Source organism: Chlamydotis macqueenii, chromosome 20, assembly GCF_036417535.1.
Source record: "Chlamydotis macqueenii isolate bChlMac1 chromosome 20, bChlMac1.mat, whole genome shotgun sequence".
In the NCBI taxonomy this organism is placed as follows: domain Eukaryota; kingdom Metazoa; phylum Chordata; class Aves; order Otidiformes; family Otididae; genus Chlamydotis; species Chlamydotis macqueenii.
This window is the reverse complement of record NC_141575.1, coordinates 1,110,549-1,131,420: the sequence shown is the minus strand read 5'-3', so window position 1 is coordinate 1,131,420 and position 20,872 is coordinate 1,110,549. Positions and strand designations below refer to the sequence as shown.

General features: G+C 45.9%; 1 protein-coding gene across 10 annotated transcripts in view; it reads right to left on the bottom strand.

The window, feature by feature from the left end:
• The window catches only part of MAPKAP1 (MAPK associated protein 1), a 105,146-nt gene that overhangs the window by 25,321 nt on the left and 58,953 nt on the right, over nucleotides 1-20,872 (bottom strand). For 9 of the 10 annotated variants that reach the window (XM_086763448.1, XM_086763450.1, XM_086763452.1 and 6 more), the window contains 2 exons: nucleotides 20,268-20,377; nucleotides 1,473-1,580 (listed from right to left, as the gene is read on the bottom strand). In XM_086763448.1, coding sequence (XP_086619574.1) covers nucleotides 1,473-1,580; nucleotides 20,268-20,377 — 218 coding nt within the window. The remainder of the gene's footprint in view (nucleotides 1-1,472; nucleotides 1,581-20,267; nucleotides 20,378-20,872) is intronic. The other variant, XM_086763449.1, reaches the window with a different exon arrangement.

Here is a 20,872-nt window from a genome sequence, read left to right as displayed (position 1 = left end):
TATTAAAGTAACAGTGCAGCCTGAACCTCATCACTCAGGAGAGCTGAGAGCATCAGTAGATACAGCTACAAGCCATGGCATGGATTCCTCCACAGATCATGAAAATATATTAAAAACACAGTACATACAATATACTTTTAATTACAGAGCCTGGATTTAAAAAGTATTTTTAAAAATCAAAGCATGCAAAAGCTATGAAAGTATGACTAGTATGCATCTTTTCACAGATTAAAAATCAATACAAAAGTAATAGCTGGGATGCAGAAACGTTGGGGAATTCTGGCGGAGTGCAACCTGACTAGCGAGGTTAAGATTGCTCGGTTTCCTCACGCGCAGCACCCCCGCTACCTTCTGCTGCATTCTCTCCTACAGTTTCTTAGAACCATTTCATGAAGAAAAGAACCAGGAGCATCAGAGCTAGTCCCACTTTACGGAGAACAGCAGCCAAAACTGTGAGAGCTTAAGCCCGGCTCCAGCACTGACGTACCGCCAGAGAGCTCGCGGCAGCCGTCTCCCCTCCGCTAGCCCTTACGTGGGAGCAGCCTGCTACTCGCCGCTGGAATTAAGGGGTGCTCTGGGGATGCTCTGCTGTCGTTTTAGGATAAAATATGAAATGCTACAGCCAAAAAGCATAAATGGAAAGGTCTAATCTTTGTAAAGAAAAAAACAACTCTTCTACTACTTGAAACAGGCTCTTACTATGTTTGTTTGCAGCAAACACTGGGAGCATGGTCTTGGCTGAGAGCATGAACGCTACCAGTTTCCTCATCAGCACAACCAACTTTTTCACAGCTGAATTAAAGTGGAATGGAAAAAATGCCAAAACTGAGAGCATGACTGTTGCAAAGAATGAAGGATGGACTAAAATGCTACGAAGGACAAACACAAACCAATGTTAAATGCCTTTTTCTTAAAGTTTCATATAATTCCTTGTAAATAAATAAATCAGGAAATAATAGTAGGACCATTAAAACAGTAACAAAAACATTTGAGCATAGCTGGAGAGAAGATTATTTGTCTAGCACTTTAAAAATCATCATACTGCTCCAGTTCTATCTGCAGGGTTAATTTTTAAAATTCTATTAGAAAAAAAAAAATCGGTGCCTCTAACGGCCGTATTGACACGGCAAAATACACTGCAGACCAATCACTTTATTCACTGAGCAATGCCTGCATCAGAAAAAGTTTCATATTTCCAGTGTTTTTCAGGGTTTGTCATAATTTTATAGAGCAGAGTTTAACAGAAAAAGATTAATCATGAAAGTGATAAACAGGATGCAGACTATTTACTAGGAGGTATGAAATCCATCATTTCCCTCTGGAATATTGTTTTGGCACAAGTGAGAAGTGCCTCAGGAAAGAGAGTCTCGTCAAAACTTACTTGCCCAGACAGTACAGCTTGTATTCCAAAATACATAACTTATGTGAGTTTAAGCAATTTACAAGAGCAAAAGTGAAAAGGGGAAACATACTGTTCTCCCGGACAAGGCAGAATTCCAAAGTGCTCTGGCTCTCCAAGGTACAGTCTAAATCTACTGGGACATTAGGTTCACTCTGCTTCTCCAGCCGATACTGAGGACCTGAAACATAAAGTAACTTGTAAAATCATCTGTTTTCTAACACAGTGATGGCTTATCACGTTCAACTAACACAAGGTTACTGGTGCCCTGGAAGATGTTCATGTTTCAGAGCTCTTTGCCAACAGGAGGGGCCCTGTCACAAAACGGAGGACAGTGTGCAAGAAAACAGCATATTCCGGTCACCTTCCGCTGCCGAACAGCGCTACCCGGCAAACTCTGGACAGCAGTGCTGTGTCAGTCCTGCACCGGAGGAGCCTGGACTAAACACCCTGCCACGCTGCAAGACAGGGGTACGGCTGCTGTAAGAAACACCTGCTCAACCTTGGGGTACGTCTGTGTTGTGGTATTTGTGCCTCTTCCTGATGTGAAAAAGCACAATGTGTTTGCTCCCCTGTGCCCTGCCCTCCCTGTGGCCCTCCACAGACTGAGGACAGGCTGCTGTGAACGTTACCCAGCTGCCATCGGCAGGGCACCGGAGCCCCATCCCGCGCTGCCTCACGCCGCAGGCCGGCCCCGCGAGCCGCAGCCGGCGCGGACAGGAGCAACCCTGCGGCCCTGGGCGCGTCACCCTTCCAGTGCGGGGTCAAAGGCTGCGTCCTGAGCCCGGCCCAGCCAGACCGGCGCTCACACCCGCCGCTGGTGGGGAAAGCCAAGAAGAGCCCGGCTGCGCAGGCAAGGCTGCACAGAGTGCCAAGAAACATCTGGAAGGAAAGCAGTCCTTTGTTTGAGAATTGTGTTTTGTTGTGAAAATCACCTCCACGGCACCCAGTTTGGCTGTTTCTGCCTCTGCCAACGCTGTGTTTCTCAAAAGGCTGCACTTCTGAAGCACGGGGCAGGATTTCCTCACACACCAGCAGCCACCGGCACGGCTTTCCAGGCTGGCTCGAGGCTGGCACAGGGGGGTCTGGCATTGCCCAGCAGCTCAGCGGCTGCAAGGAGCAGAACAGGTCACTGAAAGACTGATTTTATCTTTTTCCAGAGATCTGTACTCTGTTAACATTGAACTGCAGCAAACATAAGCGTGTATGGATGCTGTTGTTCAAATGAATTATTTTCATACACACGGCATTTAACTGTAGAACTTCAAGATGCAGCTGCCAACTCCCTTCTTCTCAAACCAAACTGCTGAAGGAAAGATGATACTACTTAAAAAACTGCGCTCCAGCTACAGAAAAAGTATTAAAAATTCTTCTTGCAAAAATTAGGCCATTCTAAAAAAAATATTTTAGTTGAATAGATCCTTAAACCATCTGCCTGAACTGGCATAAGACAATTAGACGCTAGTACCACCCAGTGAAAGGCCTGTGGGCCAGCTCCAGGCCGCTGCCTGAGCAGGAGGCAGGAGGGGACACGGCGGGGTGAGAGGGGCGACTCGGGCAAGGGGAGCTCCATGTGTGGCCCCGGGCAGACGAAAAGCTGCTTCCAAAGGCAGGAGCTGGAGGCAGACACGCTCCCGTCCTCGCGGTATCCCCAAGCAGCGCAGGGTGGACCTCCACTCCTGCTCACACCTGAGATGTGCACACGAAGTTCTCAGCTGTGTAATTTCTGTATAATCCAGTAAAATAATGCTAAACAGATACCTGAAAAAATTTAAGTGATGCAAAGCACCTTTAACCAGGTCTTAATATAACAAACTAACCAGAACTGAAATAATGAAATCTATTCCCTCTTTATCAGCACTTAAAATATTTCTGAATGTTTCCTGACTTTGAATTATGATAGTATATGATGAAATATTTAAAACATATAAAAAAATTAAGTATTTTAGCCTCAGATGGCATGCCTAAGAAATGGAATTTGTTATCCAATTAATTTTAAATTTACTACAGCAGAATTTCAATTACGACTTCTCATTTCGTCTCCCCAGAAGCCATGTGAAGCACTCGCCGCACGGCCCAAGCACGTTCTGCTCCGAAGTGGAACATTATTTCTCTGTAAAACGCAGCCCCCTTGTTCCCGTGGCTCTGGGAGCGCAGGCCGCGGGAGGAAAGCACAACCGCTCCCTCCCTGCCCAGCGCAACCAGCAGCCACATGCGCGGTCGGTCGAAGCGCTTGCAGAACAAACCGCTCTCCAGAAACAGCGGAGACCTCTCGTGAGCTCAGACAACAGAAAGGCAAATACACAGCACCATCATTTCTCCTCTCCCAGCTACTGGAAATGTGATTAAAAATTAAAATAAATTAAATAAACAGAGGCCTGGCTTGTTAGGCAGAAGTAAAATATACTGAATTGAAGCAAATATCAAAGTGGTAAATCAATCTGTGTTTAAAAACTGGTGTAAGCTTAAAAACAGAAGCAGTGACAGCAAAACCTGCCTGCTCTGTCCGTTTGTACGAAGGACCTTCCAGAGGTTCCAAACCACTCCCAAATGCTGAATGACCTCCAGCAATGACAAAGCCATAGGAACCGTTGGCTCCCATCGAATGTCGGTGTTCTCGGTTGCTGCCAAACCCCGAGCTCCAAGTGTTCCTCTTGGCACACCGGAGCCTCAGCCTACCATCACCAGGACCGGGATCTGCGGACGCCAGCGCCCGTCGCCGTGTCCCAGCTCCCTGGTTCGTCATTACAGCCCCTCTTCCACTCCCACCCCAAAAACATTTAAAATCAGAGCAGAGGAAGAAGTGAAACGCACTTCAGCATCACCCATCTCAGAAACTATCCCCACGCAGCCAAACAAGCTTCCGCCATCCTGCGGACAGCCATCATTCATCACAACATTCGACACCACCACGCCGATGTCAAAGGATGATTTTTATCTGGAGCAACTTGAGAATTCTGTGATCAGGCAGTTTGCTTTATCCAGTTTGTGTTAAGACTGCCATTAAGTGTCTGCTAACAAGGCAATGAAATGGAGCTACAGACCAGAAACCAAGGCAACTCGCCGTGTGAATAACTCCTTTAAAACAGAAAATACTAAGAAATTAATAAAAAAGTGTAAATGGATTTTCAGACAGTATCTACTCTTAAATAATGCATTTTAAATATCCCTACACATTTGCTTGACCTCTACTCCACAACAGATGAAAAATGTTAGGCTGATTCTGTGGAGGAGTTTTACTACCAGACTTCTCTCACAAGTTCAAATGATGTCATTGGAGCAGAAATATGAGGTAATTTAACGGTCTCCTAACAGCATACTGCTCTGGGAATTTCAACAAAATTTCACGTGGTAATACCAAAGCTGGATTTTAGGGATTTCTGTAATCTGATGCAAATGCTCTGTGCAGTTGTTAAATAAGCCTTTAAAATCCTGGCGCGGAGCGGGCCTGGCCCGCAACCCGAGCAGAGCTCTCCTGCTGACGGCGGGGACCGCAGCTCCAGCACGTCCCGCACCCAGTGGCACCGGGCCGGGGCTGCGACCGGGGCTCTGACGCAGCGCGGCTCGCTGCAGCAAGGCGGGAGAGTAAATCACGTGTGCGATGCTCCACCACCACGGTGGGAGCGAGCACGCAAAAATGGAGGTTACCAGGGCAAAGCACCCAGAAAACAAAGCTAATGAATACGAACACCTCTTCTAGTTCTGTAATTTTGTCACAGATACTTGGAGAGAGAGAAACTGGCTGGGTTAAAGTAAGCAGGGCTGGAAAAACAAGCGTCCACGTGTGTGGAGAGGAAGGCGGGAACCAAGGCAGCAGTCTGAAACACGCCACAAAACGGCGAAGAGAAGTGGCTGTACCTTCTAGCAAGCTCTTTTTGTTCCAAAACCAGCAGAGGTTTGTTTGGGCCCCAGAGACCCCCAGGAGGGTGCGAAGGCTGGGTCTCTTCTCCACCGGGCCTGCTGGCCTGAGGCACTGGGGCTTCTCCACTCTCAGACCATGCTACCGGTAGCATCCTGCATGCAGGGGCGAGTGCCTGAACCACACGCTGCCGGTACTACCAGCAACAGCAATTTTTCTCTTCTAGACTTGTTCTGGTGCTCTGACAGACCAGCAGCTGTGCAGGAATGGGGACAACTTCGGCAGACAGAGAGCTGCTCGCTCCCAGGGCCGCGCTCTGCACCGCGGGGCCGGGCGCTCGCACGCCTCACCTGCCGCTGTGATCCCGCGCAAAGCACATCCCTTCCGCTAAAATCCCCGCGTAGCCATGCGCACCACGGTTTCTGCCTAAAGACAGCCGTTGTAGTTCGCTGTTTCAAGATACCTCTTCAGGGAAGGTGCATCAGGAATTAAAACCAGAAACAACCCCCAGTTGTTTCTGTACCGCTTTCCCATGGCGCGGTACGAAGGTGCCCCAGGAAGAATCCCACCACGTAATCAAATTAAGCAGCTCTCCTACAAAAGGGGAATGGCCATCCACATCACAACGAACCAATTCTGTTGCCATTTAAGCTGCAAAGCCTTCAGAATGGGGTTTTGAAAGCATGACCCATCAGTTCTAATTTTTAAAACTTATCCTTTCAGTCAAGACTAGAAAAAGGCCCATTCCAACTTTTATCTTCACTACAAAGTGCTGTTATCTTGGGCTGATGTCAGGAGCTCTATCTCTCTTTCTGCTGACAAGCAGAGACGAGAGAGATAAGATTGGGAACGAATCTCACTTCTCTGAGTAAATAAATAATCAATACTCATCTAAATGTAAATGAGAAAGTATCCCCCTCTGATAACAGGGCTCTTATCAAACAGCCAATTTTCTACAGACATTTGGCCTCAACCAAATCACCATCATTCAGCCCCAGCCTAATGGCTAAAAATCGTAACTAAATTGAACCGATCACCAGAGATCAACTAAGTTCAGCCATGGCTACTACAGGTTCAAATGTTTGGAATGCAATTTTTCCCCCATTAACTTTCAATAGCAATGAAGAATACCTCGGTCAGGGGTTGAATCTGCACAATAAACAAACACTAACTCTTAAAAAGAGAAAGAGGCTTTAAACAAAACCCCAAACAAAACCCACCTCCAGCTGCAAACTAGTTAATAGGATAAAATGCGGATTATGGAAAGACTTACCTCAATATTTAATGCTCGTGGAGCTGTCAAACTAAACTAAAAAGACCAGTATAAACAAAAATCCCCCAAAGGTTTAAAACTGAACCCATGTTCTTACAGCGCTAGTCCCTGCAACACGTTGCTCTGTCCTGTTTATCCCTCATCTCCACCTCCCTCTCAAGAGCTCCTATAACTCTCCCAAAAGCCGCAGCTCCCATCATGCTTGCCGTCAGCTTTTCTGCTCCCTTTATGGTCCATGCATTTGTCCAAAACACTTCTGGATTTCTGATTTCTGTAACACTGACCTCCAGAATTCATTGCGCAGTGTGAGAAAAATAACTCCTTTTTATTTCAAAAAGCCTCTGCCTCCCCACCACGTCTGGGGCATGCAGTTCTTGTCTGAACAACTGTGATCAAAGCCTCCCACTTTACCGTCTCTACCACGTGCACTTCCCAGACTTCTCTTGCACCCAGACGTATCCTGTCCAAACCACAACAGATCTCTCTTTAGCACCTACTCCTCATTTCACGTCTGATCCAGTTTTGCACTCACCCATTTCCGCACCTTTTAACTTCTGTATCATCCTTTTTGAGATAAAATATAACAATTAAGACGTGGGCACACCATGATTCATGGACTGGCGCGATAACGCGTTCTGCTTTGTTCTCTACTCCTTTCCTAACTTCTGATGTTCAATTTGTCTTTCTGACTGCTCCTAAGCACGGAGCTGAAGTGTTCAGAGAACTACCCATGCCGACTCCGGGATACTTTTCCTGACTGACGGGAGGTAATTAGAGCCCATCATTGCACACAGTAGTTACGGTTGCTTTTCACCATGTATATTATTTTGCACTCATTGACACTGAATTCCCTCTCTCATTTTATTGCCCTGTCACTCAGCTTTGTGAGATACCTCTGCAGTGCTTCACAGACAGCTTTTATTTGCACTATTCTTACTTCTTTTGTATCAACAGCACATTTTGTCACATCAGCATTCACATCCTTTTCCATGCCCCACATTAACGGAACAATGCAGGTTCTACCAGTTCCACTGGAACTCCACCAGTAACCTAGTTACTAATAACGGAGGGCCATTATTCCTATTCTTTGTTTCCTGCCTTTTAATCAATTATTAATCCATGTGAGGATCCTCCTTCTCATCCTGTGACAGCTTAATTGCTTTATGAGCCTTTGTCAAATCTTTTTTGGAAATCTAAGCATGCTATATAAAACACAGCATCCTTATTCAGATGGTCTCCCACTTCCTCAAAGACTGCTCACCAGTTTCTGAGGCACAACCTGTTCTATAAAAGCTATGCCGATTTTTCCCTCGGTATATTGCGCTTGTCCATATGTCATCTATTAATTCTGCTCTTTGCTACAAGTTAGTTTTACAACTTTGCAGTTTGCCTGGTAAGGAAGTCAAGGTACACTGGCTTCCAACGAGCAGGGGTGGCACTTGCCATCACCCACGCCCACGAGAGAAGCAGATACGAGCAACACGTTATACATCACACGTAAGAGCGCAGCATCTTCCTATCTGGCCCTTCCAAACCTCTCAGTGACTACCGTCTGCTCGCGTGGATTAGTTTTAAAACTTGCTCTCCTGGCACAGCTCCTCAGATAACTCTACAGAAATGCTCTGGCGCGAGAACATCTCCAGCCTCCAAACGCAGGATCTGCCAGGGCCTGCAGCAGAAAGGGGTATGCATGCCGCTGTGCTTCAGGAGAACAGTAAACTCAGCTGGTTTTACAGCAGACGAAGACCTGTTCCCCGCGAGCCGGCTATGTCAGGAGCTATGGGACCACCTGAACATCCGTGGTGCTGGAGGACGTGATATTTTAGCCTGTCACCCAAAACAACCACAGGTTTTCATGGGGCTGTAGGATTTCCACGTGTCTGTACGGGCAGCCCCACAGCCGCAGCCCCTGTCCCTGTTGTGCTCCCTCGCCCGCCTCTCCTGCACAGCCTGGGCTGCCCTCGCGGGAGCCGGCGTCGCTCACGGGGACAAGCAGCGCAGGGGCAGCGTGGCGCGGTGACAGAAGATGCGTCACACCAACTGGTGCTCACCGAAAGGTACCCGCCATGGTACCGCCAGGCACGTGGGACCGCAAGTGCTGCTGCCTGTACGGCTGTAATTTCAAAATAGCACAGAAAAAATCAGAAATGTAAAGAGAGTCAGGCAGCCATCGCCTAACAGCCAAGGCAGCCGATACCAGGCAGGCAGCAAATACGCAAAGTGAACATGAGCTATGTTTCCAGCTCTGTCCTCGTACAGAAAACAGACAGGAAGGCAGTCAAAAGAAAATAGTTGATAAACATTTAATGTTGATGTCTGTGGTACTTTCCTATTTCAAGTTTCTCCTTTCACAAGGATACATGATTTATTGCTTCACTGCTCCAACCCTAGGTTTGAAAGTGTGATTTCTTTTGAGTTTAAACTATATTTATATTTATTTTTTTGTTATCACTTTTTTATTATTGCTATAGAAAATATTTGCTGGAAATATGTTGCAGCTATTACAAGGTCATAAAAAAGAGGAGGTTTATGTATTTCTATCATTTCAAATAGTCTGTCAGAAACTATCAGTCGCGCTAAGTGTAAGACTCCTGGATTCCAGCTTTCCCTCCGCCAGCACATGGGCAGCATATGGAAGAATTAAAATAGCTCAGTGCGGAGGCTCCCCGGGAGCAGGCGCAGCGAGGCATCGCATCCCCCTCCGCGGGGTCCTCCCCGGGGCGCAGCCTGCCTCCGGAGAGGCACGGGTGACGACCAGCTTGCCCAGCAACGCCGGACACTGACCCTGGGCAGGAGATGAGTACTGGGCAAGGATTAGAAACCAAAGGGGACCGAAGGGATCGATACGCTGCGGAGAGCCCAGAACGGGGAACAGAGAGAGGGCCCAGGCCTCCTGCTGCAGGATTTTTCTTAGAACGTGACAGAAGGGGCGAGGATTCCATTGTGTGCTTAGCAATGACAATAAAACAACAGAAAATATGTAAACAGTTTGAGAGGAAATAGCTGTAAAGCCAGAATGTTTACATCTCAAATCCTACTGCTACGAGGACATCTTAAATCTGTTTATCTGCTAAAAACCTCCAAAGCCCCTCGACACCTCTGAAGTGGAATAAAGATTTTATCATTACAAATGCAAATACTGGTTAATAAATAAAGATATTTAAATGGCGAAAACAAACTTTTAACATTACGCACAAGCATGAGACTTTTTTTTTTAGTCCAATCTGTTTTTTCTTAACTTGCACTGTTGTGACATTACTGAATTTTACATACAGTTATCTGCTGCTCTCTGCAGAAATACAGATGGTTTTTGTAGAAATAAACAGTCATTTATATGAAACAATTGTAAAATAGTTTATAGAAACCAGTGGTGTAATGCATTCAAATAAATGCCAGGACGGGCTGATGGAGAGCCAAGGTGTTAAATCACACTGCTTAAGAATTCAGCTGTGGGAAACAGATAGTAAATCCAGAGTGACAGAATTTCCAGTGATGGCAAAGGTTTCTGACATCTAGTCCAGTACACAAAAACTACAGCGGTTCAAACCCATTTTACTTAACACTACCTTGACAGCCAGTGAAATTAAAGAATTTAGTCAAAAGCCCCTTAAAAAGAACAAACAAACACTTCATTTATGTATGGCTTTTCTGTAGAACAGAAACCTGCAGCCTAACGAGCAGCAAACCGGACTGCGCAGAAGACGAACAGGAGCGCTTTCTTTAATTGCTTCAAGAGACTTTCATTCTCTTTGCATTAGCAACGTATAGCTCTAAGTAAAACTGAGAGGGGAAAAAAATCACCGCGTTTGATCTACAATGTAGTGTACCCACAGCAGAAACACAACACAGATTTCTGGTTTCACATCACAACTCAAAAGCCAACGCCGGGTCCAGCAGCCGCCGGGGTTACTGGCCAGGCACCACACGTCTCACCCCCACGTCCCCTCCAGCCTGCTCCCTAAAAGACGGCCCCGAGGTGGCCGCAGCTCCAGCTCAGAGGTTCTTTGTGTGCAGATCAACACGAGGTCTCTGCCTCACCGACCTGGACTGTGAAGCCAGAAAGGTGCTTTCCCCGTTACAGACGCGCAAGGAGCAGTACGGCAGCGCGGGGCAACACAGCTGCCGGCCGGGCGCGTTGCAGGGTTCACAAAACCTGGCAGGAAGGAGATGGTCCCACAAACGTACCTGGTGTATCAGCAGTATCTTCTTTCATCAGAGTGGGTAAATAAACAAAGTCTCTGTCATCCAAACACTGAACTGCAGATTTTAAAATGTCACATAAATTACAGCTTTATTACCAACCCAGAAGAACCAATAAATGCATGATTTCAATACCAATGGCTCTAAAATAGACTCAGTTCAATATTTCACTTTCATTTCAGAGGCCAAGCATGACAAATTTTCCCCAACCATTCAGGCTGATGTCCAGAATCCCATCAGCCCAAACGCACAGGACTAACGAGCTAAACTCTGACAAACTGTTCACAAACTTCTTTCCCAACAAGCTGTTCCACGTTCACCAGCACCCCCGTCCCCCCGTCACGTCAGTGTCTGCTCAGCATCAGCAGGCTGGTGAGAAAGGGCTTGCTGAAATAAATTATTACCGCTGCAAAACAGAGATGGAGTTTGCAGGCAGGAGGAAATAATTTCAAGCAGCCTCTATCACACTCTCTCCAGCACAGAGGGGCTTACCCCCACCACGCCAATCCTGCCGGGGAAAATCTGCTGCAAAAATAAGAAGCAAGCAATCCTTCGTCTTTCGCCAAGACACCACAGCAGAGAGCAAGTGAGCACCGGCCCCAAACACAGCCCTGGGCACGCGGGGCAGCGGGCGCTGAGCAGGAGGGCGAGGAACGCCGCAGCCCGGCAGCCCCGAGCCCCTCCGAGGGGCAGCCAGGCGGCTCCTTACCGCTCCGGCACGGGACCCCAGAGCGGGGAGAAAGCTGCCACAACTGGGGGCCACACCTGTAGGCTTGCACCTTTTTACTGCACTGCCTCTCCAGTGAGACGGGGCAAGCCAGCAGGAGAAAGCCTTGACTAAGATCTACAAATGCTGATTTTCTTTTAAGTTAAATCCTGCTAATACAAATAGCTTAATGCAGGGAAACCCAGGATTTCTGAAGTATCTCCAGGTAAAGCCGTTCGCAACTGGGGGCAGAAGACTCTGCAGGGATGCTATAATTATCCAAAACAAAGCACTGAAAGCCAAAGAAACTCAGAACTAGCATTAAGCAGAAAAGCATGCATGTAAACACAAGGAAATATAAATTAATTGGCTTTTCACTGTCACAGATGCCTGGGCTTCCATCTCTTCAAGAGTCAGAGCAAACATATGCGTCGCCTACTCTAACATATTTACTCTTAAATTTAAACTGCTCGGTTACCATCGTTCAATGCCAGTATCAAACTTTAACAACAGTTTACTCTAATTGTGGTTCATCTCTTAAAAATGCTTTAATCACAGAGCTGTAGTTTTATACGGTTTCTTTTATCTTCCCAATTCTCCTTTTAAATATAAATAAACAAACGAACATACAGGCAATAAACACCCCCTTTCCAGCCGTTTCTTTTTGTCCCATTCCCCTGCCGACAAGGCGGGGACGAGGGAACAAAGCCCAGGCGAGACCCGCAGCTCTTCCAGCAGCGAGCGCAGCCGAGGAGCGGGATTCTCCGTTCCCAGCTGCCCCAGCCCCAACGCCTACACCGCGGTGCCGGCCGGCCGTGCAGCACGCTGCCTGCATCAGGAAAGAGTTTAAGGGTTCTCTCCTGGCCTTAACACCTACAGCCTGCTAGTTCTTCCTCTCCTGCGCTTTCCAACAGCCCAATAACCCCTACTGCGAGCTGGGCGAGCAAACACCATCCAGAAGACGCTCAGAATTAGCACTTTTCCCCATACTTTGTCTTCTCCTGCCACGCACAACCATCCCCTAGGAAAGCAGAGCCACCTCCCCTGCGCATGCAGCTCAGGGTGCCCTGGGGGGACAGGGACCCCTTGTCCTGAGCCGGGCAGGGTCTGGCGGGGTGGCCAGAGATGGGCTCACAGCGGCCTGGCTCCCACTGACAGCACAGGCTCCCAGCAAGGTCCCTTGGGAAAAACCTGCAGCTGGGCATCAGGGTCTCCATCCTCTGAGGAAAGAAAACCATTTACTAGTGGAGAATAACAAGAAAATTTTTCATTAATGCCAACCGTCATCTCAAGACAAGCAACACCAGAGTCCAAGGAGTTTAATCTACTTTGGAATTACAAGACTTATCCTCTGCTTTGGGGGTAACTGGGGATATTCTTAAAAGTCAGTGTTACATTTCTTTAAAGATCGAATTTTCAGTAATTTAGAAATCAGGGATATGTCCGGATATGTCACAGAAGCAGATTCCGTGTAAAAGCCTAAGGCGTAGTTCCAGGAGACCCACGCTGCACAAGCCGCAGAGGCCCCGCGCCCTCGCTGTAGATACCAGGTGCGCTGAGGGCCCCACAGAAATGTATTTGCCTTCAGATCGGAAGACGACCTGCTCCACAGAGCAGCAAATTTGTTTCACAAATGGCTCCTGTCCTGGCTCTTCATGGCCAGCCTCTCCTGCCCGCAGCCACCACTGCGTCCCCGGTGCTGCTGCCCAGACCCGCTCTCCCCCCTCTTTCTGGCCACAGGGACACGGAGCCACCTCGTCCTTTCCCGGCACTTCGGGAACGCCAGCTCTCCCCAGCATCTGCGGGAGGCAGGAACATGGCAAATAGAATACAGCACCGCAGCATCACGACCAAGTATTTACAAACATAACCGCTGAGATACTGCAGGAACAGGAAAACCGCGGGACAGGTTTAAACGAGAACCTTCAGCGCTACGGCATCCACGCGATTTCCCTTGGGCCGGCGTGGTGCTCGACAGTAAGTGGCTTTTCACGCAAATAGTATCTTTGCATTGCAGTGTTTGCTTATCTGCTGTGCAAGTTTTGAATAAAATGTGTTTATAAACGGCTTCAGAAGCATGTTTGAGACATGCAATTTGATATTAAAAGCGGTGCTGAGACTGATACGTTAGAAAGGGAATTTTCAAACGAAACGCAGATTTCTTTTCCCTCGTTGTGTTCTGAATGGAAGATGAGCCTCATGTTTGCAGCAGCACTCTCTATTCTGAGCTTCTGTTCCCAAAGTTCTGAAGGATAACTTAGCAGCTCTGCGTGAGCAAATCCGAAATACAGGAATAATAAACCACCACAAAATATGATTTTGTAATAGATCGTGCTGCTTCCTCCAGCTCTGAGTTACCTGGTGATGGAGCAATTATTTTAACTGTAGCTGTAATTCCTTTGCTTCTGTTGTACAGACTCAAGTATGATACGGAGGCTTTGATTTCTCTGTCCTATCCCCGCTTCTCGAATTTTTCCCTTTCCTTATTACTCAGCTTCCTGTGGCAGTGAGATAATACACTTATCCAGAGCTGTAAGATTATTTTAGACTATTTTCGGTCACTTTGCACATTTTAAAGAATGCAAAAAGCACTAGTTGACAGCTGTTAGGGACTTGAATGTTATTGTAAAGCAGCTGTTTTCATTTATAGAAAAAGTATCAGTCTCCCTCCAAACTGAGCAGAATCCTAAGCTAATAACTCTCACTGTAACCTACGGAAAATACAGGTCATGTCTGTGAAATGTTGGCAGAAGGCATTGTTTATAACAATTAAACTTGTATAGCATTTTGTTCTTAAAAGGATGGAGTATTTCTGGTTCAAGGATGTTTGCAGTTTGAAGCAGCCATTAAATAATAATCAGTAGCATGTTCACCTTGCAAAGAATTTCTACTTAAAATCAGACAAGATTAATCAGACAAGGCTTCTCTGTTCACAAGAAATTTCCAATGAAGAGAGGCTGACACGGACCAGAACCAGGCAGGATGATTCCAATATTTCAGCATTTTACATTGTTTGGCTTTGTCTCTCATTTCCTTCTAAGAACATTCGGCTTTTATATACTGACATCAATGCTTAATTTGTTTGAAAACACAGCCTCCGCACACACTCTCCTGCATTCTTATTTACTTTACATTCGTATTTATAGTCCATTCAGTCAGGCTCTGGAGGAAAAGGCGCCTGGCATCCCAGAGATAGGATCTGCTGAAGAGCAAAAGGAGTGAGACAGCTCAAAGGCGAGGGAGATAACTTCCAAGTGTACGTACAGCTCCTGCACGTATTTAATTTGAGAATCACCATGGCACCAAGATACACAAAGTATCAAGAATGAAGTCATCATCTTTCTTATGTTCTTAAAATCGTAAGCCATGCAAACGTATTTTATAGAAAACGCTGAATGCAGGCTTTAGTGCAGATATAAAAAGCCTGATAAGACCTGCTTGCCTACGGCACGTTGCGGGATGCTGTCAGACCCAGTCTGAGCTGTGCCGTGTATCTGAACATAAGGGTCTCTGCATTTCATCTTGGAAAAATTGTGCTTTCTGCGATTCACCTGAGAGCCCTCCTAAAATGCAGCATCTAAAACGCCATCCACCATAACCTGAATTTCTAGGCTAATGGGGCAACGCATTACGTATTGGTAAAATACACACCAGATCGATTGTGCAGGAAAATCGTTTAGCAGTAAAGCAAACCAAGTTACATGGATAATGGTATTTTATAGTCACGCAACATGATTTGTACGACCTACAAGACTTTCTCTGCACAACACGAGGTGGGATTTTAAAAGCACGCCTAAAACCTGCCCTTTTTAGAAGTTAATGTTAGACACTCACTGATTTCTAGGGAGCAGAATTATACCAAGTACTAAACCACCCAAATCTCACCTTCTAAAAAGGCTTTTCAAGACTCTATTATATCTGTCCAAAATCCAGACAGCACCACATCTGACATTTTCCCTGACAAACTCAGGAAGAACGAGAAGTTCTGATGCTCATGATTTCCAGCATGTGATTCCCTTTCTGTGGATCTGTCACGCTGCAGACCAATTTTAGATTTAAACCATCAGCTGCTGGAGGGCTCACAATGTTCCAAACCATTCTCGAAGAGATCTAGACATGGCAAGTTCACACAAAGCTGCCCTTAAACTGTGGATATCAGGGTTCTCCACAGGGCCACCCTCCCGGCACTGCCAGGCCAGCGTGACACACACAGCACGGGCCCCGCAGCAATGAAGGGAGCTCTCGGCTTTTCTCTCCTCACTACTGCGGCCCACCTGGTTAGGGTATCACCCCATCCTGAGTCTCTTGCTTTCCCACTCTGGCTATTTTGAGAAAACTCTCTCACATGAGACGTCACCAAGGGCCCCTCAAGGCGGTCCACTGCCGGATCAGACCAGGCTCCTCTGGGAGCTCATTCCACAGCCAAGACTGTTTTATTTCCAGCTCTCACCTAAAATATGCATGTGCAACACATGCTGCTGAGCATGCAATAGGTTAAACAAATTGATGATAAAGTATTCTACTCAGTTATTTTTCATTACCGTAAGAAAACATCAATTACATTTTCTGTTTTACGAGTGTACACAGGGGAATCCATTACAATGGCAGGGACGACGTACGACTGGCTGTGCTGCTTCTTTCCTAAGCAGACAGAACAGACAGTTTTTAAAGACAACAACACCAGCTCAGAGAAAAGGAAGGCACACCAGCACATCTGCACAGGCAGTTCCTATCCTGATTTATCCAGCCCGACTCCAACTAACTAAACATCTGCCTCAACAATTTCCTCCGCAGATTTCTCTGGCTGGCTGTTACAGGCTGTTCCCTAACCTGCAGCCATTCCCGTGTACTTCTTCCAGTTGGTTACTGGGGCGCGTGGCAAGAGATGATGCAGTATTCCCATTAACCCCCCGCTGCTGCCTGGTGTGGGACAGGTCACCGGGCTCCCGATGCACCGCCTCAGCACAACCACGTCCTCTACGAAACGACTCACGGGCCGTGGGTCTCGCAGCTGTAACACGCACAGGTTATTCCACCACCTGCATTTCCTGCTGATTGACTCAAAAACTATTACTTAAAAATGGCCAGAGTTCATACCTCTAAGGCAAGAGTCTTGTGACACCACGAAAGGAAAACTGCAAGGAATGTGAAATAGTTTGAATAGCTTGCAATAATTCCATCTAACATCATATCTAAATGGATCTAGGTGCAACCAGAATATTGCTTCCGTTTCTTTCGTGCCGCTATGAAACAAAGGTTGTACCCGACTCCTATCTCCTTCTACTGACCTATCTCTTCCTGCAATAAATAGTCTTTGGCTTGAAGCCAAATTGCAGTCAAAAGTCTTTATTCAGCTTCAGTCTTTTCAACAAAAGAGATTTTGAAATAAGCATTGATATTTTTTTACAGGCGTAGGTCACACTACAGCTATGTGAATGTCAGTGCACGTGCTGTTACAGAACGTGCAGAAGCCTGGGCTCTGCACGGCCCTTCGTCCAAATAAACTTTCTGTGCCATCGTCAGCCTCGCGCGCCAGGAGGCAGGCAATGGTTGGCAGCTACAAGGACGGCAATGGCACTGTGAACGTACAGTCAGAACCAGAGACGCTCAGAAGGTCATCGACTCATGGAGGAGACCGAGTCGGATGGATTTTCAGGAACTTGCGACTCAACTGCTTGTTGAAAAACCTACTTGTAAGATGCAGATTACTGGCAGAATAGAATAATTAGAGAAAACGATATTAGTATTTTAGCCCTGGTCATGCTGGAGCATCCCCTTCCTGACTATACAACAGACGTTCTTCAATTTCTTCCTCACTGCAAACAGCAACCAAGGTTTGCATTTTCCTACAAACACAGGACCAATTTGAAAAATGTCATGTAAGTCAGCGGTGAAAATAGGTCAGAAAGCAATTTCTTATACATGTACTTGAAAACAGCATAAGCTGTAAACAGAATAAATTCATTTGTCCTGTGAAGACTGGTCTGGAGGCACACCGAAAATGTGCAGAAAAGTTCACAGGCATTTCACTTTTAGTAAACTATTACAAAAGCTTTAAATAAACACGTAAAGTCTATTTTTGGTTAGTACTTCTTAAAAATCAGAACCACTCACTTAAAAAGAAGCACTGCTGAATGAGAAGAAATGCTTTTCCTAAATTACGCCTTATCTTTTATTCAGAACTTTGCCATCCTAATCCCCTGCTTCATAATGACCGGCACTGCCACGGCACAAGACCGTGCTGCGCTAACAGTCTGGTCTTGAATCCATTTATCTGTGCACCTCCCAGGGAAGGAGGAGGCACATCCACTCCAAATATGAAGAATCTGCCGGCAGATGAAGAATGATGACAAAATCTTTTTCTGCTCCGGCTCCACTCTACCCATGGCCACTGCGGTGGCATCCTGAGTGCTCCCCGTCCGCTAGCGCAGGCAGCGTTCCCACCGCCCCGCCAAGGGTGCGAGGGGACCGGGAAAGGCTTGTTTGGGGTCCAGGGGGCAGGGCACGGCAGAGGCCCGCCAAACCCCCCTGCCCCCAGCGTCTGCTGACTGACGGATCACAGCTTTGGATAAGGGAAGTAATTGGCAATAAGGGAAGTTTTGCATAAGGGAAGATCATTTTAATCAAAAAGTTTAATCTGTGATTTACCAATTTAATACATAAATACCTCATCTGAGAAGCCCCTTCACCCACGTGACAGTATGACATGACAATTTCAATAATGTATTATGAGTGCTCACTAACATTTAAAAAATAAAACAAAAAAAATATTTAATTTATGAAATTCAGTAACATGGGAATTCAAGCAGAAACCTTTCCCTAGACTGATCACTCTTCTCGCAGTGACTCCAGTTCATGACGCTCACAACCACAGGTCCCCATTCTCGACGTATCTACACACAAGCTTGAACTGAAATCTGCAAGCGACACCGACTATTTCAAGAAATCCAATTACGTGTTCAAAAGTAAACACGCCTATAAGGAACCAAAAGGTTTTCAGTTACGACTTCTACTGTGCTTATACCCGCAGCAGGGATGACGGTCATATCTCAGAGAGGTGAGATGTCACGTGGATAATTCATAAAAAGTAAATTTAAGTTATTTCTTACATAATTAAAAACCCCCAAACACATACACGCTTGTATACTCGGCTGCCACAAAGGTTTCTGAGCAGGAGGGTCAAGACAGCAGAAATGACCGTGTTAGCTGAAGGAATAAATGACAGGTCCATTCCATTTCTAAACTACTGAGCAAAAGTAACAAAATAAAAGCAAAAACAAATCTCAAGGGGGCAGAGTAAAACATCTGTTACACGAAGGAGGAAAGCAGTTTAAAGGCTGAGCTAAGTGAATCCTTCAGCCACCTCCCTTCAGGGAAGAGAAATCTGACCCCAGGAAATAAATAAAAGTCACCCAAAAAGTGAACAAAAGAGGTGTTTGAAAAAAACAGAACACCATTCATCGCAGCTAACGACTTGTTCATTATGAGTGATGATGGATAAAGACTTCTCACGCTGAGATGAAATCAAGATTTATATGCATTGTTTCCTCTCCCAACTTGTGGGAAGATCATCATCATTTAATTCTATCTCTGCGGCCAGTGATGGGCATCCAGAGAGCCGGTTATCAAACGGCGCAGTCAGCTGGCAAAAGCCGCAACGTGCAGTTGGCACATCTGGACTGCGCCGCACGCCGAGGGTGAACAATGACGCCTGGCCAGCGGCCAAATTGCTGCAGAGGCTGGCGGGTCTCATCTACAACCACCCCTACCAGCAGCGCGCTCGGTCTCCCCCCCCGCCCCCCCCTTTTTTTTTTTTTTTTTTTTTTTTTTACGAGAATCAGATTTTCATTGCTTCATTCAATTGCTCTCCTCTGCCATTTTTTACAGCTCTTATCGTTCCCTTGGAATATGGCCTTGAGACAGCTCATCCGTGTCCTTCACTGTGTTATCTCTTCTAACTTTTATTAAAACTTCAGCTCTCATCTGAAGATAGCTAATTAAATCCATGACAGATTATACACTCGTTTAAAAACTGCACTGAACTACTTTTTCTAAAGAGAACAGGGTTTATTTTCTTCTCCCATAGTTAAAACTAAGGGTACGTAAGGAGGCTTCATTCATTTACAAAGACAAGATCCTTATCTTCACCTGCTGTATAGATGGGTTTATATTAAAGTTCCTTTGTTGCGTGACAAGGCTCGGGGCAGTTTTTCACAGTAATTATTTCTTGTTGCTGGAAAGATCTCTCAGCCTTATGCTTTTGAAATATATACACTCACATATATGTGAATGCGCACTTACACCCTGGGAAAGCATTGCTCTGAAGTAGAAATGCAAGTACTGTATTTTTTTAAAATGCTGGTAAGTCTTAACTGTAACAGTACTATTCTGACAACATCGCACAAAGTAAATCTTTCTTTTTCTCTACAAGTAACGATGAAACCTTTAAATTATTTAAAATCACACCAAGACAGTTTTCTTACATAAATTAAAAGTATACAAATTCTACCAAGGACTGGTCTTACTGTACTTCCACCCATCATCTCAAATTACCACTGGCTGGACTTGAATGCAAATGGCTTTGTTATCATAAATAAATATTTGCAGTAACGGATACACCGCTCTGCAGCAAACATTACGCAGCTCCTCCACTGTCTGCGTGCTGCCAGTGCCAGAACACAAAGCCGTGCACGTAACCGCTTCTGAGTGGTGCTGAAAATCACAATACCCCCTGAAAAACCGGAGCATCTTTCACAACAGTTAAAAAGAGATATAAAATATGCTCACGGAAAAACAGCCTACCCTCTAGAAAATACAATAAACAACCCACCTGAGCCTCTCTGTGATCCCTTCCTTCTCTTTAAGGCCTTTTGTAAGATATCCTTCATGGTGACCTTCATACTGTCCACCTGAATAAGTGAGAATCCATGAGCAGCATTTCTGCAAGACAGATGCACACGCATTTTTACAAAATAATCATCATCAGGCAGCTCACTGCAATTTTCATTAGTTGCAAGCAAAGCATTTGTTAGGCACAACAATTAACAAGGTTGTGCTACAAAAGTACGTAAAAGGAGAAACTGAGCAAACTCCCTTAGAACGGCAGAGACAAAAATGGAGAAAATGGATTGAGATTCAAGGTGGGTAAGGATTTTCCTAATTTATCTTTATTTTTGATCAATTTGTGTTCATCATTAAAAAAGAAAAATGAGCAAATGTACCTGCGGAGCTCCTCAGCTACTCATTATGAAGTCTCTGCTAGGCGTTTCGCCGTGCGTACCAGAGAAACAGTTTGCAATGTCATTTCCATACGGACGTACCACGTCATTAAGGAGAAGCACAAGGACGACACTCAGAAATCAGGGCAGCTTTTCAGCACTGCTAATGTACACCATTATTTCAAACGTAAGTAACACGCTTTCTTTGGACACACTG